This window comes from Meles meles, chromosome 14 (assembly GCF_922984935.1).
Source record: "Meles meles chromosome 14, mMelMel3.1 paternal haplotype, whole genome shotgun sequence".
Classification (NCBI taxonomy): domain Eukaryota; kingdom Metazoa; phylum Chordata; class Mammalia; order Carnivora; family Mustelidae; genus Meles; species Meles meles.
The window spans coordinates 14,484,698-14,511,145 of NC_060079.1; the positions used below are offsets into that span (position 1 = coordinate 14,484,698).

The following is a 26,448-nucleotide window of genomic DNA, read 5'->3' on the forward strand; positions in this document are numbered from 1 at the left end:
CTCTTGGTTTTGAGTCATGCCTTAATTAGACTATTCTTGTTCCTGTTCATTTCTCTCCCAAGTGCACTCTTGGTCCACGAACTGAAGTAACCACAAAGCTGATGTTCATTCTTTCCTACATCCACCCAAGGTCCCACAGGCTGGGCCCAAGTTACCCTGATGGACGTACAGTTCAAGAAAAGCGCACCTGTATGGAAGCTAGTTTGTCCCCAAATTAAAAAGAAGCCACAAATAGATGGGCCACAAGCCCCATTTCAGAGATATTCCCCTTACAGTTAGCCACATTTTGTATGTGACAAAATGACACTACTCAGCTGTCTTCTTCCTGCCCTGTGTGTCTCAGGATCTTTTCTCCGGTGTATATACCCCACAGGAAGTGAAACTTATTACCATAAGAGGTGAAATACGTCTGAAAAAAAATCAGATATATTTCAAAATTAAAAATATGCACAATGTTTTATTCATCTTACTGTTCTTTCCTATTCCGACAATAGAGAGCTGAGTTGTTATCTTTTTCTATTTATATTCTAATATCCTTTACAGTGCTAACCCTCAATCTGTTCTTAAATGCCAAAAAATAAATAAACAATTAAAAAGTGGCCCAGACTCTCCCACAGCACCACCACCCAGCACTGAAATCCCTGGCTTGCCAAAGATGGAAAGGTGTCTTATCATCCACCACTCGGCTAGCATAGTCCATCCAGTTTCTCTGCAAGTCTCAGAGGGCGCTCCTGTGCACGCATGTCTCCCCTTGGGAAAACAATCAAGACAGAAGAATTCGCAAGAATTGGGACCAAGGAGGATTTAAAAACGTACCCTGAGGTGATATTAACATCTCAGCAAATTTCAGCCATCGAAAAACAGAGAAACACTAAAAGAAAACCTCTTTACCTGCACCCTGAGAGAGCTATGATTAATAAAGATGAGATCATGGCAGATCAGAAGAAGAGGAAATAACAAATGCTGCAACTTTCTCATAAAATGTCCATAACTGAAAATTCAGAATGATGCTTCTTCCTACCATGACTGCATAGGGCTTCATTTCCCAGGCGTGGAGGTTGGTATTATCAATAATAATGGGGGATATGCCATTCCTCATTGCTTTTCTGGCTGCAACACAACGTTACACAACAGTGAACAACATGTAACAATCAGAAGGGCGAGCGTACTCCATATTTTGTTGTTTTATCACAGGTGTCCTCATTACACAACTTTAGCGCCACAAATTTCAGAACCCATCACCAATCATTTTCTTTTTCCTGGAATCTAGGGAGTTTATGCTCCGACATTCTGTTTGGGGGGGGTGAGGGAAAATGGCAGAACTTTTGATTACGCTCCTTCTCGAAAACGTACTCATTCTGCAGCAGCTACAATCTATGTGCACAATAGGATTTCCCGGGGAATTTGGAAAGGAATTTGTCACCTCTTTTCTGGTTCCACTCATGCGCTTCCTCCAGGAAGTCAGGATTGAACTCATAGGCACCATCTTCCCTGAAGAAGTAGTCATCCGTGCTGAAAATCAGGGCCCTGGGAAAGTCGTGTTGCAATTGTCTAGAAAGTGGGGAAATAAGAGATTGCTTTATGATTATGCACAGCCATTATAGAGATTATTTCCTTCCATCTCCAACATTCAGCAGCTTGTAATTATGAGGCCACCAGGTTGTATGTTGTTGAAACTCAATTTAAGGAGAGAGATGCTTATCATCTCTAGAAGGCACCAGTCCTTCACACGAGGCAGCCCTGTCCTTCCCCCACATCTCTCACCTGTCCTGGATCCCAGCTCCTTGGAGCTCTGGTCTCTGTAACGACCCACCGCAGACCCTAGTTCTTGCTGATGTATGAGAGGCGGATAAAAGGGCTGCAGGTGTGTACAACCCCTATCCAGGTAACAGTTTACATCTTATCAGTGACCTACACCAAGTGAGAATAAGCACACTGGAAGGCAAGAGGTAGAGCCAGCCTTCCCCAGGCCTTCTTAAACTACACTCTCCCACTCTCGAAATATGAAAATGTCACAGAAAAAAGGAAAAGGAGTGTCCCCTTTAAAACAAAGCAAAACAATAAAAAAACTATTAAATTCTGCACGAAATCACTTCCAAGAGAAGAGATTTCCACTTAAAATACTTATTCAGACAATTTGGGGAGAAGGTGGATATGATGGTAGGTAGTAACTGGGTAAATCTCTGAGCCTCCTCTCATCGTCTGTAGAAATGAAGGATGATTCCCCCATCCTGCTAGGTTACCACACTGATCTGATAACATGGGGAGTTACGGGTGCAGTGCCCAATGCAACAACTGTCCGTTTCTTTTCTTCATCCCTGTGGCACTAACAAAAATTCAGCAAGCAAACAGAACATAGGACCAAATGGATATGCTCAGAACAGGGGTGCCTGGGTGGCTCAGTCAGTTAAGTGGCTGCCTTCGGCTCAGACATGATCCCAGGGCCCTGGGATCGAGCCCCACGTCAGGCCCCCTGCTCAGCAGTGAGTCTGCTTCTCCCTCCCTCTCTCTCTGCCTACTTGTGTTCTACTGCATCTCTCTGTCAAATAAATAAATAAATATCTTTTAAAGGGGGGGCGGGAATAAAAAGGAAAAAGGTTGGAGAATGACAAGGACAGGAAATGCAAGGAGAAAGCAGAGCTGCTCAACTGTTGTGTTTGTCCTTCTCTGCGAGGAAAAGCTCTCCTTGATCAGGATGGAGCAGGGTATGTGTAAGGCACCAGAGCCCAGATCTTACACAAGCTCCTAAATTGCTCTGAAAGGCTTGGGGTGAATTCTTGACTCTTCTCTACCCAGTCAGGTGACCTCTCTCTCTCTAAGCGTTTCCCTGACTGAAAACCACAGATAAGCATCACCACCTATGAAATGGAGCGTCCAGTGAGGCTCAGATGAGAGCAGATCTGAGGAAACATTTTGCAAATGGTGAGGCACCTTGACAGTGTGAAGTACTATTATTGTATTAATAGTTATAACGCACATGATCAAATTTACCAACCCCAGGGGTAGATGTGCCAATAGTAAAATACGCTGGAGTATGTATGTAATCTTGAAATCACTGCAAGGGAATTCGTATGGCAGTGAGTGGAAGAGATGAAAAAACAAAATAAAGCAAATGCCTCAGTGTTCAAGAATGAGTGAACACATTCCAGAAACAGAAAACAAACAAACATCTCTGTCAAGATTCTTCAGCAGGCTTGATAGCATTTAAAAAGAACGCAACATAGCTGATGGGCTGAGTTGGTAAATGGAAACATTCAATGTGCATAATCTCACATCTTCATTTAAACAGGAATCTGATGGTGTCTCATGGCCTTGTGGAAAAATGTAGACGAGAAGATAATGTATTTTAATAGCCAGAGAATATTAGATAATTATCCAACTCATTAAACATTTACTGAGCATTTAATATATGCCAAGTACAGGGTGAAGCGTTAAGTACCAAAAGAAAACAAAATAGCTGCTTTCAAGGAATTCACAGCCTCACCAAGGAGCCAGACACAGACGACCTCACAGTCAGTGTAAAGAGCTGTACAGGTGAAGGACAAGAGAACTTGGGGTCGGGAACAAGTTCAGACAGCGAAACATTAAAAGGCGACCCCAGTGGACTTGGATCCCGAGACACGAGAAAATTCCGCCGCTGGAGAAGGGGGTTAAAAGCCCGAGCAGTAAAGCTCAGGCTTCAGGGCCTATTACAAGAACGGAGCTCTAGGGGAAAAATAAGAGCAAGTTAAAAGGGGCAAATCATATTTGCAGCGGTTTTCCATTTGGAGTGCTACACAATGTAAGAGAGATTTGCTAAGCTGGACTAGGTCCAGAAAAGAGTGACCAGGATAGTGTAAGGTCTGAAAACGATGGAAACCACGTCAGATGAGAAGAGATCATCAAAGGGATGTGGGGTGCTTAAAGTGGGAACGGATGATCAGAGTGATTCCTGATAGGGCTCCCAGCTCAAGAACCCTGTTGCATGGAAAGGTAATGACCTGAGTTCACGGATCCGCAGTTTGGGTTGGGCTCATGGGGGCAGTTCTGCCTGTCTTGCCTGGGACCATGCACACAGCCACAGTCATCTGACAAGGGACAGGCTGAGTGTTCTCCATGGGTTTCATCCGTTCACGTGTGGCTGCCTGTCGGCCTGCGTGGTCTCCCGACCTCAGGGAGGTTAACCCAGGCCTCTTCACACACCCCAGTCATTCAGAGGGCAGGAGTGCAAGCGGTTAGGCTTCGGCCACGTTCTGCTGCTCAAAGCAAGGCGCTGTGGGGGCCCCCAGTGAAAGGGGAGGGAACTAAACCACGGGAGAGGTGGCAAGGAAAGGCGGCCACTTAAACTCCACCACGGATGCAGAGAGTGACACAAAAGAAAAGTATGAAGGAGGTTTGATGAAACCAGTTTTCCAAGTTTGCATGTACGTCTTTTATTTGACTTTAAAGATACTCAAGCCGAAAAGCCCAAATCCTAAGTCCAAATTCTAACCTCTAAGGCAAACAGTGATTATGACAACACCTTAGAAAAAAATCTAAAGGCAGCACTGAGAGGAGCCTGGGTGGCGCCGCGGATTAAGCAACTGACTCCGGATTTCAGCTCAGGTCATGTTGTCAGGGTCATGAGACTGGGCACAGTGCTGAGCTGGCTTGAGTCTCTCTCCCTCTGCCCCCTGTCTGCGCACACACACACACACACACACACACACACACACTCGCTCTCTCAAATAAATAAATAAATCTTTAAAAGAATCCCTAAGTCCGTGTGTATTTTATATTTGTGGATATTTTACAGTTCCTAAATTATTTTCATTAATGTTATCTAGTCTAAATAATGAAAGCTGCATTCAGAAGTTCAATAATAGTGCATAACTTATTTTCCTTATCTTTGTATATATACTAAGTTAAGCAAAGTTATGGATATTGGTTCCAAGAGTTTTGTTTTGTTTTTCTTTTTGGTTCCAGTTTTGCTACCCTTCTAAATCTGGTTTCGTTTGTTTTCTTATTAAGTATGCCATTCAGAGGTCTCATTGTGGTCTTTTCCTGTTTTCAGAGTTGAATTTTTCTTCTCATGTACACAGCCTTGTCTACTTTTGTTTTCCTCTTTAAGGCTTATATTATCTATTGGAAGTTAAGATTCTCACTCTCTAATGTTTCCTTTAAAAAAGCTTTAAGAAAAAAAAAAAGCTTTAAGACATGAATGTCCAATTCACATTTTATTTCAATCCTATTTCCTTTCAGAAAACAAAACACACACACACACACACACACACACACACACACACACACACACACAAGACAAAGAAACTACTGCCCTCCATTGTGAAATTCTGCCTTAGAGTAAAAGTTACATTGTTCAGGGCCCCATGGGGCTAGACCACTGCTCATCATTTCCTGAGAGATATCTGACTATAGCCTCACTGGTCCTCCTAACCAACAGGCAGGCAAAAATATGAGCGTTTTCACCTTTACAGCTCTCACAGAACCTGGGGAGGCTGGGGCAAGTGGGAGATTTGTCTGTGTGATCTTCCTGAATGATCATTCCTTTCAAACCTTGTTTTTATCTTCAGCTGAATGTCAAATTAGCACTGGCGGGTACAGTAGCATCTGGAATCTGCGGGACAATAAAAGCTCTCCTGGCTACATAAAGAACTGATGAAACAGACAAATCTTGAATTGCTCAAACATAGGTGGAAGCAATAAATACCATTCCATTGGCTTCAGAAGTGATGAGGACAGTGCATCAGCTCTAGCTTTCTTTATGGTCAGGAGCCTCATGCATTGGGTAAATAAAGAGGATGAAAATAAGAAAAAGGAAAAAATGGGGGCGCCTGGGTGGCTCAGTGGGTTAAGCCGCTGCCTTCGGCTCAGGTCATGATCTCAGGGTCCTGGGATCGAGTCCCACATCGGGATCTCTGCTCAGCGGGGAGCCTGCTTCCCTCTCTCTCTCTCTGCCTGCCTCTCTGCCTTGTTGTGATTTCTCTCTGTCAAATAAATAAATAAAATCTTTAAAAAAAAAAAGAAAAAGGAAAAAATGGAAAGACAGTTACTTCCACATAACTTTCACTTCCACAGTTCCCTCCGCAACTCACTGAAAATCACTGCTATGAGAGAAATTCAGGTACTAATCTTGATTTCAAACTTATCACTCTTCTGTGTAATTTTTTATTTAATAACAAATACCCATGAGAACATATTTAGCTATCTATTGGTCACTCATTCCCTGACAAAGTCCAACGTTACTATGCAATTGTGAGTTGCACCCTCAACTTTTCTATAGAAATCTCCCAACATGTAAAAGTAGACAGGGTAATATAATCAGACAGAATCATACAGTCGCTTCCTATGGACCCATGACCCAGGTTCAACAATCATGACAGCAAGGGCACCTGGGTGGCTCAGTCGGTAAAGCATCTGACTCTTGATTTTGGCTCAGGTCATGACCTCAGAGTTGTGCGACAGAGATTCGCAGACAGCTCTGCTCTAGGGGTGGAGCCTACTTAAGATTCTCTCTCTGCCTCTGCTTCTGCCCCTCCCTCCTACACATGTGCTCACTCTCTCAAACCAACCAACCAACCAACCACACAATTATCGCAGCCAACCTCGTTTCACCTGCTTCATGCTTCATTTCACCAAACATCCCGTCAGTGTTCAGATTTCCCTGATTCTCTCATAAATATGTCCCTAGGCTTGAATTTTGGAAGAGAGAGCCAACAAGATCCACACATTGTACTGGATGCCATATCCCTTATGTCTCATGTATTCTACTTTTCTTTCTCCTTTTTATTTCCACCTGAACGTTCCCCCTGTAGCCTTTCCTATTTAGGTGTTCAAACCCTTAGAAATGAGTCAAAAGAATAATTCGATCAACTTTGCTTGCCCTTCATCTCCAGTCACCCGTTGTCAACAATTGGCCTCATTTATTTTCTCTTTCACATGCGAAGTTGATGAATCATTCAAAAATTAACTTGCAGGCATTGTGACACTTTGCTCCTAAACTCCTTGTCAAGTATCTCCTATGGACAAGGACATTCTCCTGCGTAACTGCAATAACACGATCACACCTAGAAAATGAACATGAATTTATCATAGCTAATGTTAATAGAATTTTTTTAATTTAAAAATTTTAAATTTCCCTGCTGGTCCCAATAGTATCTTTCATAGGTTCAATACTGCATCTGGTTTTATATCTCTTTGGTGTCTTTTATTTTTTTTTAAGATTTATTTATTTGTCAGAGAGAGAGCGCTCACAGAGGGAGCGGCAGACTGAGGGAGAAGCAGGCTCTCCACTGAGCAAGGAGTCAGATGTGGGACTCGATTCCAGGACCCTGGGATCATGACCTGAGCCAAAGGCAGATGCTTAACTGCCTGAGCCACCCAGGCACCCCTCTTCGGTGTCTTTTAATCTACAACTGTCCTCTTGCCCTCTTTGGTTTCCCTTTTTGAAGAGTCCCGGTCAGTTGGCTTTAGAACACCTCCATTCTGAGTTTTTCTGATGGTTTCCTCAGGACTAGATACATTTTGGGAAGGAAAGTACAGAGGTAATGTTTGTATACTTCCATTTGCACATAACAGTCTGTGCTATCATGTTCAGTGTGGTCACTTGGCTAAAAGCTGGTATTGACCAGCCCTCTCCTCTGTAAAGGAACATTGTTTCCCTTGTAATATTAGGTAACCTCCGGGCAGGAGGGCTGGGATGGGGGGTGGGTGGTGACACTGTGAGACCCCATGTAATGACCCTGTTGTCCACCAAACTTTCCCTCAATGATCTTCACTGTCATTGCTAACCATTACCTGAATCAACTATTACCTTAAGAACTGCAGAATGTTGATTTTCCTCATTATGTAATTTCTTCTATATTTACTTCATGGCATTGCCTTATGAAGAGGAGCTTTCTTTCCCCTTCCCTTTTAATAATCTTTAACATCCTTATTCTTTATGATGTTCAGGTTGTCCCATATTTGGCCAGTAGGTATGCCTTCAAGCTGGCTCCTGTGTCTTTGTCTACATAAACATTTTCCTTTATAATTAGCAAAGAAATACATATTCACTGCAGAATATTTTTAAATAGAAAACTGCAAAAAAGGGGAGGCTCCCATATTCCCCCATGTAAAAATAATTATTATCATTTTGATCTTTCCAGGAAATAGAAAGATAGGTAGGTAGGTAGAAAGAATTTCTTTTTTATCTGAGATTTTGTTACATAAAAACAGAAGCATAATATAAAGTATACCAAGTTTTCATCAAATTTATTTCCAAAGCAATTTTCTCCTACCTCATGAAATATCTTGCTATGACATTATTTTTAATGAATATGACATAAATATTCACTTGGATGCATAATTTACTTTTCCAATGTCCTGTAGTTAAGCATTTACTTAGTACCAACTTTTTTGATTATCAGCAAGATTATTTTACATGTGCTGATCATTTACAGATTCTCTTTTATGGACTGCATTTTCATATCCTTTGTTAATAAACATTACCTCCTTCTTACTGAATACATGGTTTTCTTTTTAATTTTGTCTATGATAAACTCTAACATAAAAGTCTAAACTTTCAGAAATTTTTCTAGTCACATGTATCCATCTTTTACTTTCTATTTTCTGCCTCTGATGATACATTTACAAGTCTTTCCCACTCCAGGTTTATGTAAATATTCATCTTTGTTCTATTACATTGTACTCCCCAATCCAACTAAAATTTTATTTTGGTATGCTGTATTGGCAAAGGATCTAACTGGATTTTTTTCCCACATGGAAACCTGGTTATCCCAAGCCTATTAATGGAATACTTTGTCAATTCCCCATTGCTTTAAAACACTTTTTTTTTTTTTAATGTACTAAATGACAACAAATAACTAGGTCGGTTATTAGACTTTCTGTTTTGTTCCACTAAGCTTGATGTATAAATTCATTATCTTCTTTTCCCATATTTTCTCTTTTTTAAATTATATCCAGTAGTTATGAACCTTTCCTTTATATAATTTATACTTTTATTTTCTTATCTTGCTGAAGAGACATTTCTGACCGATACCATGTAAAATGATTCAAGTAGGCTCTATGCTCAACATGAGGCTTGAACTCACCACCCTGACATCAAGAGTCACATGCTCTATGGACTAGGCCAGCCAGGTGCCCCAAGGATATCCTTTTCTAGATGTCTTTGATTCTTCTTCTGGGCTAAATTTGATTGCTGTAATATATTTTCTTTTCAATACTGCTAAGCACTACACAAGGGATTTTGCATATAATATCTCTCCTTAACCTTTATAATAATCTTATGAAGTAAATGATATTTTCTCTAGTTTTTAGATAAAGAAACTAAACCTGCATGAGGTTAAATAATTGGCCCAGGTTTACACAGATTGGATGCTGTGCTGCCTGAATTTTACCTCAGATCTACACAGAGTCAGGATACATGGGTGTTATATACTTTGAGAGCTCTTGTGTGTCTGAGAAAGACCTTCAATTGCCTTCACACATTAACAGTTTGGCTGAATGAGAACTAGTGGATTACAGTCCTTTCCCACAGATGTTTATAATTCATATATGTTCCAGTTAGACATGGGTTTGGTTGCATTTAGCAGAAAACTCAGGTAACCGTGTCTTTTAAAAATGTATATATTACATATAAAAAATACAGAGATACCACATGGACCCAGGTCAACAATGGATCCAGGTATCTACCACCTTTCTTAGCACCAGGCTTCCATTCCTTCCTGCCTCCATTCAGTGCCTTCTAGTGGGTACAGAACGCCACTGCAGCTCCAGCTTTCACATCCGTATTCTGCAGGGTGCAAAGAGGCAAGAGAGCCTTGAAAATGTAGTTTTCTAGTGGGCACGTTGCCACCCCTAACAAAAAGGAACGAAGGAATCTGGGGTAGTTAATGAATAGTTTTGCAGCAGTCTTACCAGTACATGTCTAAGTACTGAGTTTATTTTTTTAAATCACTTTTGTTTAAGTCTTCAAATCAAAAATATGGGCTAATCTATTTGTAATCATTGCTTTGGTTATATTTACTATGGTTTTATTTGATTATATTTATTATCACATTTGTCATCTACATTACTCTCTGATTTTCTGTATTGTGATTCTATTCTTCTCTATTTCTACTGGATTTTTAAAGTCCAATATTTTCTTTGGATTCTTTTTTAAAAATAGATCTTATTTAGCTCCTTTTCAAATCTTTTCTGCTTCTTAGCCAACTGCCCTCATATTTAAGACTCCTTATTATTATTATTTTTTATCTCATAGCACGGAGAGGAATTTTCAAGAAAAAAACTTTAAATACACAGAAAAGGAAAAGTAATATGACAAATATCTGTATACCTACCATCTGGAGCTATAATTGTTAACATTTTCTCATATTTGTTTTGTTGACTTAACATTCAACTAATATCCTGCCCTTAACTCTGGCATTCCCAACACCTTTACTATACTTCTCTTTTCCCTTTTCCAGAGCACTTAACCCTTCTCACACATAATTTCTTTGTACTTTTCATCTGCTTCCCTACCTCTGGCATACGAGATCCATGAGGGCAGGATCTTTGTTTTGTTCACTTACTATTCTCAAGTACCTAAAAGACTGCCTGGAATATAGCAGACACTCAATAAATATTTGTTGAATGAATAAATGAAGGAAAAGTATATTTTTATATAAATTCATGTTTAGATATAGACTTGGCCCATTCCTTTTAATCGCTATATGTAGTACTCCATTATCAGCAAATATAGCTAATATTTATTAAGTGCTTACTGTGTTCCAGCACTATCCTAATGGCCTTCCATTTTTCATACAATGCTCAAATAGACCTATGAGATAAGTACTGTTAGTAACCCCTGTGATACAGATGAAGAAATTAAGACTCACTTCAGCTCCAATGACACACAGACCGAAAAAGATATTCCATGCCAATGGAAAAGAAAGTTGGAATAGCAATACTCATATCTGACAAAAAACAACTTTAAAACAAAGACTGGGGACACATGGGTGGCTCAGTGGGTTGAGCAGCCTACTTTGACTTCAGCTCAGGTCATGATCTCAGGTTCGTAGAATCGAGCCCCATGTTGGGCTCTGCACTCAGCACAGAGTCTGCTTGTCCCTCTTCCTCTGCTTTTCCTTTACCCCGACTCGTGCTTGTTCTCTTTCTTAAATAAAATCTTTAAACAAATACTATAACAAGAGACAAAGACACTATGTACTGATAAAGGGGTCAATGCAAGAAGAGGATAGAACATTCATAAATATTTATACACCCAACATAGGAGCACCAAAACAGATGAAGCAAATATTTATAGACAAAACGGGGGAAATTGGCAATTATACAATAATACTGGGGACTTTAATGTGCCACTTTCGTCAATGAATAGGTCTTTTTGCAGAAAATCAATAAGGAAACATTGACTTTAAACAACGCATTAGACCTAATGGGCTTAATATACAGAATGTTTCATCCAAAAACCGCAGAATATACATTCTCTTCAAGTGCACATGGAACACTGTTACCTATAAATTATATATTAGGCCATAAAACAAGCCTCAATAAATTCAAGAAGACTTAAGTCATATCAAGCATCTTTTCTGATAACAATGGTATGAAGCTAGAAATCAATTACGAGAAGAAAACTGAAAAAAATACAAACATTTGAAGACTAAACAACAAGCTACTAAACAACCATTATGTCAATGAACACATCAAAAAGAAAATAAAACAATACTTTGAGACAAATTAAAACAGAAACACAGCTTTCTAAATCTATGGAGTATAGCAATAGCTGTTCTAAGAGGCATGTTCATAGTGATACACACCTACTTCAAGAAATAAGAAAATCCCAAATAACAATCTAACTTTTTAATTCTTTTTTTAAAAAGAACTAAAAAAGAAAAAAAAGGGCCCAAAGTTAGTAGAAGGGAGGAAATAATAAAGATCAGAGCAGAAATAAATGAAATAGAGACTAAAAAAAGGACAATAGAAAAGATCAATGAAACTAATAGCTAGGTTTTCTTTTTTTTATTATTATTTGTTTATTTTCAGCATAACAGTGTTCATTGTTTTGGCATCACACCCAGTGCTCCATGCAGTACGTGCCCTCCCTATTACCCACCACCTGGTTCCTCAACCTCCCAAACCTCCCCCCCCCCCCGCCCCTTCAAAACCCTCTGGCTGTTTTTCAGAGTCCACAGTCTCTCATCGTTCATCTCCCCCTCCAGTTTCCCTCGACTCCCTCTCCTCTCCATCTCCCCATGTCCTCTGTGTTCTTTGTTATGCTCCACAAATAAGTGAGACCATATGATACTTGACTCTCTCTGCTTGACTTATTTCGCTCAGCATAATCTCTTCCAGTCCCATCCATGTTGCTACAAAATTTGGGTATTCATCCTTTCTGATGGAGGCATAATACTCCATTGTGTATATGTGCTAGGTTTTCTTTTTAAAGATAGACAAAAATCAATAAACTTCATGAAGAGAAAGAGACTTAACAAGGAAAAAAGGGACAGGACCCAAATAAATAAAATAAGAAACTAAAGAGAAGTTGCAACTGACATCACATAAATACAAAGAATTATAAGAGACTACCACAAACAATTATATACCAACAAATTAGAAAACCTAGGAGAAATGGACAAATTCCTAGAAACACACAACCTTCCAAGACTGAATCATGAAAAAATAGAAACTCAAAATAGACCAATTGCAAGTAATGAAACTGAATCAGTAATTTTAAAACTCCCAGAAAACAAAAGTCCAGATCCAGAGAGCTTCACAGGTAAATTTTACTAAACACTTAAAGTAGAGTTCATCGCTATCCTTCTCAAACTATTCCAAAAAATTGAAGAGGAAGTAACAATTCCAGACTCATTTTATGAGGCCAGCATTATCCTGATACTAAAATCAGACAAGGACACCACAAAAGAAAGAAGATTTTGGGCATTGGCCCAATCCAATTGGTTCATCCTTGATGAACATAGATGAAAAGATCCTCAAAAAATGTTAGCAAACCAAATTCACCACTACATTAGAAGGATTATACACCATGTTCAAATGGGATATATTCCAGGGATGCAAGGATGGTACACCATTTGCAAATCAATCGATGTGATACACCACATTAACAAAACAAAGGATAAAAATCACATGAACATTCTGTCATGAGCACAGGGTGCTATACTTAACTAATGAATCATTGAACACTACATCAAAAACTAATTATGTACTATACAGTGGCTAACTGAACATAACAAAAAAATCATATGAACGTCTAAATAGTTGCAGAAAAAGCACTTGGCAAAAATCAGCATCCATTTTTATCTCCTGGCCACTAGACACCATATGATAGGTAGCCTGTGTGGCCCAATCGAGGTCTGTTAGGTATTTGTCTGAGCAGCCCTCCTTGGAGTCCTAGCCATGAGGCCAAGAAGTCAGCTGGAAGTATAAGCCTGGTATGTGGGCCCTGAAGGGAGATCATGCTGTGGGACTGTCCAGGCCCAAGGTAGGGTTGGGGGAGGTGGCAGGGAGAGCCTGCAGCAGGAGTGGTGGCCCTTATCTCACTCCAGTGCTCTCTCCAGTGATTGTCCTGGGTCATTCTTTCAACATCAATTTATAATTAAAAACTCCCAACAAAACTCCCTGGTTTTGGAAGGAATGTACCTCAACATGATAAAAGCCACATATGACAAATCCACAGCTAACATCATGCTCAATGGTGTAAAACTAAAAGCTGTTCCTCTAGCATGAGGAAAAAGATAAGGATGCCCACTCTTGCCATGCTTATGCAACATAGTACTGGAACCCCTAGCTATAGTAATCAGATAAGAAAAAGAAATAAAGGCTTGATTCAAATTGGTAAGGAAGAAGTAAAACTGTCACTATTTGCAGATGACTTGATGCTATATACAGAAAACTCTAAAGACATCAAAAAAACCATTAGAATTAATAAATGAATTCAGTAAAGTTCCAGAATACAAAAGTAACATACAGAAATTGGTTGCATTTCTATATACTAATAATGATCAGAAAGAGAAATGAAGAAAACAATCTTATTTAAGCTGCATAAAAAAAAATAAAAAAGACAAGACAAGATAAGACCTAGGGATAAATTTAACAGTAGGTTAAAGACCTGCTCTGAAAACTGCAAGAATATTTTATTGAAAAAGGCAATTGAGGACAACAAAACTAAATTGACAGATATAACATGATCATGGATTGGAAGAATTAATATTATCAAAATGTCTATATTACCCAAAGCAATCTTCAGAGTCAATGCAATCCTCACCAAAATACCAACAGTATTTTTCACAAAACTAGAACAAATAATACCAAAATTTCTATGGAACAACAAAACACCCCAAATAGCCAAAGCAATCTTCAGAAAGAAAAACAATCCTGGAGGTATAATGCTCTCAGATTTCAAACTACACTAGGAAGCTATAGTTATCAAGATACTATAGTCGTGGCACAAAACAGACACATCAATGAAACAGAATAAAGAGCCCAGAAATAAACCTACATTTATATGGTCAATCTAGACAAAGGAGTTTAGATAAACAATGGGGAAAGAGAGTCTTTTCAATAAATGGTGCTGGGAAAACTGGAAAGCCATATGTAAAAGGATGAAACTGGGCCACTTTTTTTTTTTTAACTGATATAATGCATATTTTTTCATTTTTAAATTTTTAAAAATTTTTATTTTTTAAATTTCTTTTGTGAATTCATTGTTTATGCACCACACCCAGTGCTCCATGCAATATGTACCCTCCTTAATACCCACCACCAAACTCACCCAACCCCCCACCCCCTTCCCCTCCAAAACCCTCAGTTTGTTTCTCAGAGTCCACAGTCTTTCATGATTCATCTCCCCCTCCAATTTCCCCCAACTCTCTTCTCTCCATCTCCTCATGTCCTCCATGTTATTCCTTATGCTCCCCAAGTAAGTGAAACCATATGATAATTGACTCTCTTTGCTTGACTTATTTCACTCAGCATAATCTCTTCCAGTCCCATCCACATTGATACAAAAGTTGGGTATTCATACTTTCTGATGGAGGCATAATACTCCATAGTATATGTGGACCATATCTTCCTTATCCATTTTTCCGTTGAAGGGCATCTTGATTCTTTCCATAGTTTGGCGACTGTGGCCATTGCTGCTATGAATGTTGGGGTACAGGTGGCCCTTCCTTTCACTACATCTGTATCTTTGGTGTAAATACCCAGTAGTGCAATTGCAGGGTCATAGGGAAGCTCTCTATTTTTAATTTCTTGCGGAATCTCCACACTGTTTTCCAAAGTGGCTGCATCAACTTGCATTCCCACCAACAGTGTAGGAGGGTTCCCCTTTCTCCACATCTTCTCCAACACATGTTGTTAATTTTGTTAATTTTGTCTTGTTAATTTTGTTAATTTTGGCCATTCTAACTGTCCCCTAAAGTGAGCTGATTATCTTACCAGAACACTCTGAACACCCATGAAATCAGCCCGAGAGGTAGGATTATACACTTCTGGGTCTTTACCGGGGCAGAAGACGCCAATAGACAGGTAAAGCAGAGTTGAAACATCAGACTGGGCCATTTTCTTACACCATACACAAAATGAACTCAAAATGGATTAAAGACCTGATTGTAACATTGAAACACTAAAACTCCTAAAAGAAAATAATAGGTAGTGAGCTCTTTGATATTACTCCTAGTAATATTTTTTTGGATAAGTCTCTTTACACAACAGCAACAAAAGCTAGAACAAACGAATGGAATGACATCAAACTAAAAAGCTTTTGCACAATGAAGGGAATCATAAACAAAATAAGAAGGCAACCTACTGAATGGGAGGTTATTTGCAAGCCATACATCCAGTAAAGGATTAATATTCAAAATATATAATATAAATTTAATATAAAAATACAATTTAATATAAATACACAATTTAATATAAAAAATCCAATTTAAAAATAGGCAGAAGGGGGAAGGAGCAAGATGGCAGTATCATCAAGTCCCAGGAGTTCAGCTAGATAGTTATCAAACCATTCCGAACTCCTACAGACTCAACAGGAGATCAAAGAGAAGAGCAGCAACTCTAGGAACAGAAAAGTGACCACTTTCTGGAAGGTAGGGCATGAGAGAAGTGAATCCAAGGCAATATATGGGAAAAGAGACTTGGGGTGGGGGGGGGCCGGCTCCCAGCAAGCAGTAGAGCCACGGAGCACAAAATAGGAACTTTTAGAAGTCTGTTCCAACGAGGAATGTCACTAGAGGCTAAGCGGGAGGTGGAGCCCGTTGTGGGGACAGTGTGGTCTCAGGACCCATGGGGTCACATAAAGACCTGGGGTGTGGCAGACCTGCCAGGTATCAGAGCAGGGAAGTTGGCAGCAGAGACTGAGTCTAGGAGTAGGCTCTCAGCTTGGGGTTACCTTAAACCATGATCTGAGGCACAGTCAGGCTGCTGCTCTTCTAGCAGGGACTTCACAAGTGGCAAATCCAGGGAAACTCCCTCCTTCATCCTCCGGGAGAAGCAACACGACAGCATGCTGCAGGAATCTGCTGGGTTTGGAGACTCCAAATGGTGGCATTTGACAGAGATAGAAATGCTCCATCACAGGCTGGGTAAGTTCAGAGACCAGGGAGACGTGAGGGATTCACTGCTTTTCTCGGAGGGCATACTGAGGAGTGGGGCCCTGAGCTTTCAGCTCCTCTGGGGCCAGAGACTGGGAGGCTGGCATTTTCATTCTTGTCCTTCAAAGTGGTATGGAAAGTGTTCAGGGAACAAAAGCAACCAACAGGAACCCAAGCAGATTACTTAGCCTGGCCCCTGGCAAGGGTGGTGCAATTCCCTCCAGGCAAAGACATTTGAGAATCACTGCAATGGGCCCTTCCCCCAGAAGATCAGCAAGAACATCCAGTCAAGACCAAGTTCACCAATCAGTGAGAACTGCAAAACCTCAGAGCTACAAGAATACAGCACATAGAATTCGTGGCTTTCCCCCATGATTCTTTAGTCTTTCAAAGTTAAATTTTTTTAATTTTATTTTTTAATCAATTTTTAAATTTTTCTTCTTTCCTATTTTAACTTTCTTAAACTATTTTAACTTATCAATACCTTTTTCAAGATCTTTTTTCCTTTTCATTGTGATAGTCATATTCTATCCCTTCATTGTATTTAACCTTAATTTTTGTATACATACTGGATTTTCCTTTGAAATTTTGGGATACAGTTTCTTCTAACAGTTCAAAATATACCATAAACCTAGCACATGACTTTGTTCTAGTCTCCAGCCTTATCACATTCTTTCCTCTTTCTTTTTTAAGCAACTTCTTATCATTTTCTTTTTTAGAATATTTTTTAATTTTCATCTTTACAATCATATTCCATCCCTTCATCTTGTTTACCCTTGTTTTTTATACATATGTTTTTCTTTCTTTAAAATTTTGGGCAGCAGTTTCTTCTAAAAGACCAAAATGCACCCAAAACCAAGTGTGTGACCCATTATATTCACCAGTCTAATATATATAATTTTTTCCCCTCCTTTCTTGCCCGGTTTTGGGTCTTCTCCAGTTTGATTAGTGTACATTTTCCTGGGGTCGTTGCTATCCTTTTAGTATTTCGTTCTCTCATTCATCTATTCTTATCTGGATAAAATGACAAGGCGGAAAAACTCACCTCAATTAAAAAAAAAAAAGAGTAAGCGGCAGTACCAACATCTAGGGACCTAATTAATATGGACATTAGTAAGATGTCAGAACTAGAGTTCAGAATGATATTATCAAGATGCTAGCTGGGCTCAAAAAAAGGATGGAGGGGGCGCCTGGGTGGCTCAGCAGGTTAAAGCCTCTGCCTTCAGCTCAGGTCATGATCCCAGGGTTCTGGGATTGAGCCCTGCATTGGGCTCTTGGCTCAATGGGGCGCCTGCTTCCTCCTCTCTCTCTGCCTGTCTCTCTGCCTACTTGTGATCTCTGTCTGTCAAATAAATAAATAAAAAAAGACCTAAAAGAAAAGTATGGAGGATACTAGAGAATTACTTTCTGGAGAAATAAAATCCCTTTCTAGAGAAATAAAAGAACTAAAACTAACCAAGTTGAAATAAAAAAAAAGCTATTAATGAGGTGCAATCAAAAATGGAGGCTCTTACTGCTAGGATAAATGAGGCAGAAGAGATAATTAGTGATATAGAAGACCAAATGATGGAGAATAAAGAAGGTGAGAAAAAGAGAGACAAACAACTACTGGACCACGAGGGGAGAACTTGAGAGATAAGTGATACTGTAAAGTGGAACAATATTAGAATAATTGGGATCCCAGAAGAAGAAAGAGAGAGGGGGGAAAAAGAAAAAGAAAGAGAGGGGGCAGAAGGCATATTGAAGAAAATTACAGCAGAGAATTTCCCTAATTTGGAGAAGAACAAGCATCAAAATCCAGAAGGCACAGAGAATTCCCCCCCCCCCCGGTCAAAATCAATAAAAATAGGTCCACCACCATCTAATAGTAAAACTTCCAAGTTTCAGTGACAAAGACAAAATCCTGAAAGCAGTTCAGGACAAGAGGTCTGTAACCTACAAAGGTAGAAACATTAGACTGGTAGCAGACCTATCCACAGAGACCTGGCAGGCCAGAAAGGACTGGCATGATATATTCAGAGCACTAGATGAGAAAAATGTGCAGCCAAGAATACTATATCCAGCTAGGCTGTCATTGAAAATTGTCCTGGAAGACAAAATCTAAAAGAATTTGCAAACGCCAAACCAGACCTACAGGAAATATTGAAGGGATCCTTTAAGCAAAGAGAGAGCCTAAAAGTAACATGAACCAGGAAGGAACAGAGACAATATAAAGTAACAGTCCACAGGCAATACAGTAGCACTAACTTCATATCTTTCAATAGCTACCCTGAATGTAGATGGGCTAAATGCCCCCATCGGAAACATAGGTTATCTGATTGGATAAAAAAACAAGACCCATCAATATGCTGTCTGCAAGAGACTCATTTGAGACACAAGGACACCTCCAGACTTAAAGTGAGGGGGTAGAAAACAATTTACCATTAATAAAAGAAAATAAAAAAAATAACAATACCAAGAATCATATGATACTCTCAATATATGCTGAAAAAGCATTTGACAAATTACAGCATCCTTTCTTGATCAAAACTCTTCATAGTGTAAAGACAGAGGGTACATATCTCAACATCATAAAAGCCATCTATGAAAAACCCACAGCAAATATCATTCTCAATGGGGAAAAACTGAGAGCTTTCCCCCTAAGGTCAGGAACATGGCAGAGATGTCCTAATCATCAAGACAGTATGGTACTGGCACAAAAAACAGACCCACAGATCAGTGGAACAGAATAGAAAGCCCAGAAATGGACCCTCAATTCTATGGTCAACTAATCTTCCACAAAGCAGGAAGGAATGTCCAATGGAAAAAAAGTCTCTTCAACAAATGGTGTTGGGAAAATTGGACAGCCACATGCAGAAGAATGAAATTGGATCATTTCCTTACACCACACACAAAAATAGACTCAAAATGGATGAAACAGGAGTGTGAAACAGGAATCCATCAAAATCCTTGAGGAGAACACAGGCAACAACCTCTTCCTAGAAACATAGCCAAAGGCAAGGGAAGCAAGGGCAAAAATGACCCATTGGGACTTCATCAAGATCAAAAGTTTTTGCACAGCAAAGAAACAGTCAACAAAACCGAAAGACAACCAACAGAATGGGAGAAGATATTTGTAAATGACATATCAGATAAAGAGCTAGTATCCAAAATCTATAAAGAACTTATCAAACTCAACACCCAAAGAACAAATAAACCAATCAAGAAATTGGCAGAAGACATGAACAGACATTTCTGCAAAGAAGACATCCAGCTGGAGAACAGACATATGCAAAAGTGCTCCATATCACTCGGCATCAGGGAAATACAAATCAAAACCACAATGAGATATCACCTCACACCAGGCAGATTGGCCATTATCAAAAAGATAAGAAATAACAAGAGTTGGTAAGGATGTGGATAAAAGGACGCTCATACACTGCTGGTGGGAATGTAAATGGGTGTAGCCACTATGAAAAAATGTGTGGAAGTTCCTCAAAAAATATTAAAAATAGAACTACCATATGATCCAGGAATTCCACATCTGAGTATTTATCTGAAGAAAACAAAACACCAATTTGAAGAGCTCTGTGCACCCCTGTGTTCCCTGCAGCATTATTTACGATAGCCCAGGTATAAAAGCAACCTAAATGTCCCTCCACAGATGAATGGATAATGCAGATGTGGGCAGATATGAAATATGACTTGGCCATAAAAAGAATAAAATCTTGCCATCTGTGACAACATGGGTGGACTGGAGGGTATCACGCCAAGTGAGATACGTCAGACAGGGGAAGACAAACACAATATGATTTCACTTATACATGGAACCTAAAAACAAAACAAATGTTACATGCCAATGGCATCTCATTAAAGCTGGAAAAAAACAAAGACCCATGAGTGGTACAGCTGGATTAAATCCTAGACTTCCGGTCCCAGAGCTGCACACTATAAAATAAACAAATCACATTTATTTATCCTTTTCTCTAGTGACATTTAGTTTGTTTGCAATATTCCCTACCATGAACAAGTTTTAGTGAACATCACAGATGGGCACAGTGATGTGAACGTCCCTGTGCTATCTGCCTTTGCACGTGTGAAACAGTCCATGAAGGTATATACATCACGTAGAATAGCCATGGAATGAGTCCTTTTCGGTTTGTTTTTTGAAAGTACAGAGCGACGCAGATGTTTAAAATTTTCTTCTTCCCTTCAGAAAATTTTTTTCTCTGATAGAATTTAAGTTCCATGAAGGCAGGGAATTTTGTCTGTTTTGTTCACAGTTCTTTTCTAGGCAAACAGAAGAATGTCAGCCCACGAGAGATACTCAGTAAGTACCTGCTGAAAATAATGAATGGTTCTTGAATATTGGGCTCTGTTGCCTTAATTATGCGAACACTTTTTATAAACCCCAAACTGTGTGAGGAGAATTTCTAGTTATTCATCTTTGTACATTGAGAATTTTACCCAAGCCTTGGATTTACCCCCCAAAAGGCACTGGCAGACAGGATTCTTCTTGGAGGTTATGGAGTTGGTATGTTGTTGGTATTCTCAAGGACTTTAAACTGGGGGGTTAGGAACAAGTTCTACGACTCAACAGCTTGAAGAGAATGGGGCGAGAGCCACAGCTGTAAACGACGTGGGACAGTCTCCCGAGTCCTGGTGTGGTTTGGCCTTCTTGGTGCTGCCGAACACCATGCCAAGACTGAACCTTGCCCTTAAGGAGATGAAGCTCAACCACTGTCAGCCCCATGGACACCACCAAGCCACAGTGGCTACGGAGACTCCAGTCTGTCCTACTGCTCGCTCTTGCCCTTACCCTTTGTGCCTCTGAGGTGGGGCATGTTTATGAGATCCAAAACTAGCCTCTCAGAGAGCCCCCTAGTCGTGTGGTCCCACTCCACTCTATCTCGAGCAACTTCCTTTCTCTTGCATGTGAATAGCTCCCTTCTATAGAATCTAGCGAGGGTGCTGGTTCCCCCGTGTTGCTATTGCGGGTGCATTCAGCCATGCTCAGGAAAGAAGGCATCGGAAGCGCACCTACTGGAGTATTAACTTGTTTTTAGCTGTGTCTTCCCAAAATGCCATAAATCAGTTACAGACAAGGGAACAGTAGTTGAACAGGAAAACTGTCACTTGAGGCTCTTTCTTGACTGCTTCTTCTATGTGAAAGCAGCTGCATCTTTGATTCTAATTTTTTAACCTCTTTTTAGTGTCACTACCGACGGTGGAGATGGCACATCCAGTATCTTCATGTGTAAAACCCGGGAATGCTTCTCTTGTGCACAGAGGGAAGAGGGCTTTGGAGGGAATGCCTGGACCCCTCTTTTACTCTCATCTATTTTCCACAGCCCGTTCATTCTTTCACAACTCACGTATGTGAATAACCTCCTTTTCAATTTTGTGCTTTACTCAAGACCCATGTTGATAACCGAGCTGACAACTCTCAGGAAGCGTCTGGAATTAACAGATCCAACAAATATTTAGTGATTTAGGCCTACGAGGTGCCAGACCTTCTCTCAGAAGCTGAAGAGAAAATATTTCCTGATCTCATGGAGCTTACACACATCTCATCTCACGAAGCTTACCTCCCTGTGAAAAAAATAGATAATAAGTAAACATACGTCAGATGGTGATAATGTGGGAGAAAAGAAAGTCAAAGTACAGGGCAAAGAGTATTGGAGAGATGCTACTTTAGGGAGCAGAGAAAGCCCCTCTCAGACTCTCTTCTTCATCACATCCTTAGAAAGCATGGAAAAAGAACACTGAAATATCCTAGTTATATAATCAGACCTCAACAAGATTCCCTAGTAACTGTGAAAAGTGGATATAGGTGTGTTTGTTCATGAACATCCTTAGTAAGGTAAGATCACTTTGTGTATTATGAAATCTGGACTCTCAGAATCAAATGTGTGATTCTCTGATCCCAACGTCCTCACTTATGAAATGAAATCCCCTATATCGTAGGGCTATTGTAAAGATCCAGTAAGCCAGCATATACAAAGTGCCAGGCATACAGTTAGCACTTAATAAATGTGGGCTTCCTTTTCTCCCTTCCCCTTTCCCAGGCTCTTACTTCGATAAAACCTTGATAAAATAGCCTTCTCCCCAAGCCATACACATGAGGCAACAGAGAGCCTTATGAAGGAAAAATTAGAAATTAGATCAGTTTTTCTTTATCACACTATTTCCTCAATCCATAGAGCCTAGATCTCTTTAGATAATTTGGAGTGAAAACAAACAATTTCTTATTGCCTTCCTCTAGAGTCTGAATGGGCCTAGAATGGTGCCATCGTATAGAAAAGAGTTCATTGAAATGCCACGAGGGAACAAAGGCACTAGATTGAATTACAAATATCCTATCCTGTGAGTAGATGAGGAAGTGGCGTGAGACCCTCCAGAGCTGGGTGTTGACAACATCTCTCTTGAACACAACATAGGATAAATATGAATACTTATTAAAAATTCTAAGTCATTACCTCCCATTGTTCCCAGTGGTACCACATTCATAAAGAAAATAAATTCCCTGGTATTTTTTTTATAGCAGAAGAAACATATCATGAATACTAACAAATAATAAAATATGGCTTTTTTACCCTAACAGTTGAAATCCAGGTAAACCTCGCCCTTTTAATAGGCCATGTAAGTGGTTGGGTTTGTTGTTGTTGTTTTTAAACAACAGATCAAAACCAACCTCTATTATTCTTTCACGAAGTCACTCCCAGTAGCCTCTTCCTTTGGTGTAGAAGTAAATGCTCTGGACTAGAAATATGAAGTCATCCCTATGACCTTGATCAAGATGTCTCACTTCTCAGAGCTCAGTGTCCTGGGCTTGGACTAGATTAACTCTGGAAAATTCTTGTGCACGTCCTGAGATTTTCCTATGAAAACATTTTTCCCCTTCCGTTTCTTCCTCTATTTCTACTCCTTCTCTAATCATAAACCACACCTGCTATATGATATTGCTCCAACTCAGCAGGGTTCTCTCCCACTATCCCACTGGCTCCAGAACCATGGCGGTGGTGAATCCCTTGTATGGTTGGGCACACTTTCCAGCAAGTAATTACAAACCCACGCTGCACTGTATCTTCTTACTCTCTGTGAAACATTTATTGCATTTATAATCCTTATTCATCCCAACCTCCGGGAAGAGGTATTGTCAGGACTCTCAGCAATGGAGAGAGATTTAAAATCCACCTTGGGAAAATCATTGAAAATATAAAAGACTCGTAGTTTCTCCAAGTAGACGTAAGTGAATGAAGATCTGATATGTCAGCTGATACTTTAATTTTATGTACACAGACTTGGAATACTGCAAATTTTCTATTTTGACCTTGCTTTTACATGCAAGAGCCCTAGGCTCATCAATAAAAACACCATGGTCCAAGCCTGCTGGCTAGGGGTGCTGTGGAGCTCAGGATGCTTTGGGGTCTAACTACTCACTACTTAGCTAACCTAACTGATCCCTTCTTCTCAATTGTTTCCCATATTTCACTGCATTTGCTTGTAAAGTATACCTTCATCCTCACCTTTTCTGATCATCCCATCAGGAAAGCATCCTGTCACTTCCTTGGACAACTGTAGTGCTTCTAGATGGAAAGGTACTTCTCTTGAAGGAAAAGTTCATGTTATGAGGAGACATGAACAAAAGAAAAGACAGCTGTCAGCAAGCATCCTTTGAGCCTAATGGAATCCATGTTACAAACCATTTGCCATGGTGCCGAAAGGAACGACTGGAACATCAGAAAGGATGCAACATGTGCTGCTAGGGCGTGGGTCTCAACCTTGGCTTTGACTGATATGTAAAGATTCAAAGAAATTCCAGGGAACTGACATAAGGTTGACAACATTTTTCATATATGGCCTTAAAAACAAAAGGAATAACTGCCCTCTTCTATTGCCATTTCATTTCAGACAATATCATGGTATAGCCATGTCGTGGAATATATTATTCAGCTATAAAAAGTAATGAAGTTCTGATATATATATGTATGTGTATATGTATTTATACACACACACACATATATATATATCAGATATATCAGGCACAAGAAGACAAATATTGTATGATTCCACTTACGTGCGGTGTCTAGGGTAGTAAAATACATGACGGTGGAAAGCGGATCAGAGGTTACCGCGGACTGAGGAGAAGGGAGGATGGGGAATTATTGCTTCACGGGTGGAGCTTCTTGAACTAGATACTGGTGATGGCTGCACGTCGTTTAAATAATACCACTGAATTGTATACTTAAAAAATGGTTAAAATGGCCCCCAAAAGGGACATTTTCACACACACACACACACACACACACACACACTGCAAAGCACAGAGGTAAACAGATGGTCCACAGAAGCTTTCACTGACGTAAGAGGAAAGGACAGATCCAGATCCAGGTGAGTTTGTCAGTTTAGCTGTAGAAACAGGTACTTCTGGATCATCTGCTGAGAGCGAAAGAGCCTTGGGATTGGAATCCTACTTCTTCGATCAACTCCGTACTTCTTTGTGCAGGTTTTGGTGTTCCCCATGATCCGGCTCTGAGTTTACCTAACCAACACGTTCACTAATTCGAACCATTCACTTCAGTTAAGCCATTCTCTTCACTAGCTGAGGAGACCATCCAGCAGTCTCCCATCTCCATCTCCCTATTCATGCTGCTAACCCTTTCCTTTGCTCAGCCACATCCTCCCTGTCTTCAAGGTCAGCTCAGGAACCATTCTCACACAGAAGAGACTATCTCTCATCCATAGTTTTCCTATCTTCCTAATCATCCTAAGTGACTTCCCTGGCCTTGAACACCGATAGCATAGAAAATGCTCTTCCCCATTATAGCTTACTTACCCACAGCAGTGTATGGATTATTGTTTCCCATTTGCTAGTCTTTTGTAGGCTCCCTTAATCTTATTTGCCAAGCAATTATTAATAGTCCTTTAAGTACCCAGCAAATACTATTATTGTTGATTAGCGAATCATAATTAACAACAGTTGGTATTTATGGAGCCCACGCATTCCACAGTGATTTCACACATACAGTTATGGAATCATTCTTTACCAGTCTCCTAAATCCCCACAACAAACTTATTAGTGAAATGTTAGCTCCATTTTAATGAAAAAGAACCGAGGTGTCGAAGAATCAAGAGGTCCATGCAAGCTTGTATGCTAATTAATAATTAATATATTTAATAATAAAATAATTAAAATCAATCTTGTGTGTTAAAAAATTTCCTAATATATGTCCAACTGGGAATAAACCTAGAAAAAAGACTTTTTATATAGAAAATGACACATTTATCTTGTTATTTAATAAATGTTTGGTCACACAACCTGAGTCAAGTTATTTTCCAAAACTATTTTCAACCTTTTTTTTTTTTTTTGAAGATTGTATTTATTTACTTGAGAGAGAGAGTATGAGCAGGGAGAGAAGCAAAGGGAGAAGCAGACTCCCCGCTGAGCAGAAAGCCCAGTGTGGGGCTTGATGTGGGGCTTGAACCCAGAACTCTGGAATCATGACCTGAGCTAAAGATGGATGCTTAACTGACTGAGCCACTCAGGAACCCCTATTTTCAACTTTAAAAAGTTAACAATTAATACGTATTTGTTACAGAAAAATAAGAAAAGGCAGGGAGGAAAATCTATAATCCCACTATCTAAAGTCAACAACTAGTAACATATCTTTTCACACATTGTCTATGATTATATGTAGACCCCCCTTTCTTTGAATAGAAATAGAAAATGGAATTTTTGTATAGAGAGAGAGATAGATAGCTTCACTGATAGGATTTTTAACTTAATGGGGGGGATGAATATATTTGCATGTCAAATACACCTATGTTCCCATTAATGACTGCATGACATAAGCTAATGCTCTATTTTTGTATGTTT

General features: G+C 39.7%; 2 protein-coding genes and 1 non-coding gene across 7 annotated transcripts in view; all 3 read right to left on the minus strand.

The window, feature by feature from the left end:
• The window catches only part of N4BP2L1 (NEDD4 binding protein 2 like 1), a 39,142-nt gene that overhangs the window by 3,556 nt on the left and 9,138 nt on the right, over positions 1-26,448 (minus strand). For 2 of the 5 annotated variants that reach the window (XM_045978122.1, XM_045978119.1), the window contains exons 2-5: positions 24,098-24,177; positions 22,157-22,160; positions 1,424-1,551; positions 1,022-1,110 (exon numbers count right to left, since the gene is read on the minus strand). In XM_045978122.1, the coding sequence (XP_045834078.1) occupies positions 1,022-1,110; positions 1,424-1,551; positions 22,157-22,160; positions 24,098-24,110 (234 nt within the window). In that variant the 5' untranslated portion in view covers positions 24,111-24,177. The remainder of the gene's footprint in view (positions 1-1,021; positions 1,111-1,423; positions 1,552-22,156; positions 22,161-24,097; positions 24,178-26,448) is intronic. The other 3 variants (XM_045978121.1, XM_045978123.1, XM_045978124.1) reach the window with 2 other exon arrangements.
• Positions 1-26,448, minus strand: part of LOC123925035 (NEDD4-binding protein 2-like 2) — a 114,280-nt gene that overhangs the window by 952 nt on the left and 86,880 nt on the right. Inside the window, exon 10 of the mRNA XM_045978114.1 lies at positions 1,424-1,551. The gene's annotated coding sequence lies outside the window, so the exon portion shown is untranslated. The remainder of the gene's footprint in view (positions 1-1,423; positions 1,552-26,448) is intronic.
• LOC123925393 lies at positions 21,633-21,763 on the minus strand. Its single transcript, XR_006814989.1, has one exon. It is a non-coding gene; the product is annotated as a small nucleolar RNA SNORA16B/SNORA16A family (small nucleolar RNA).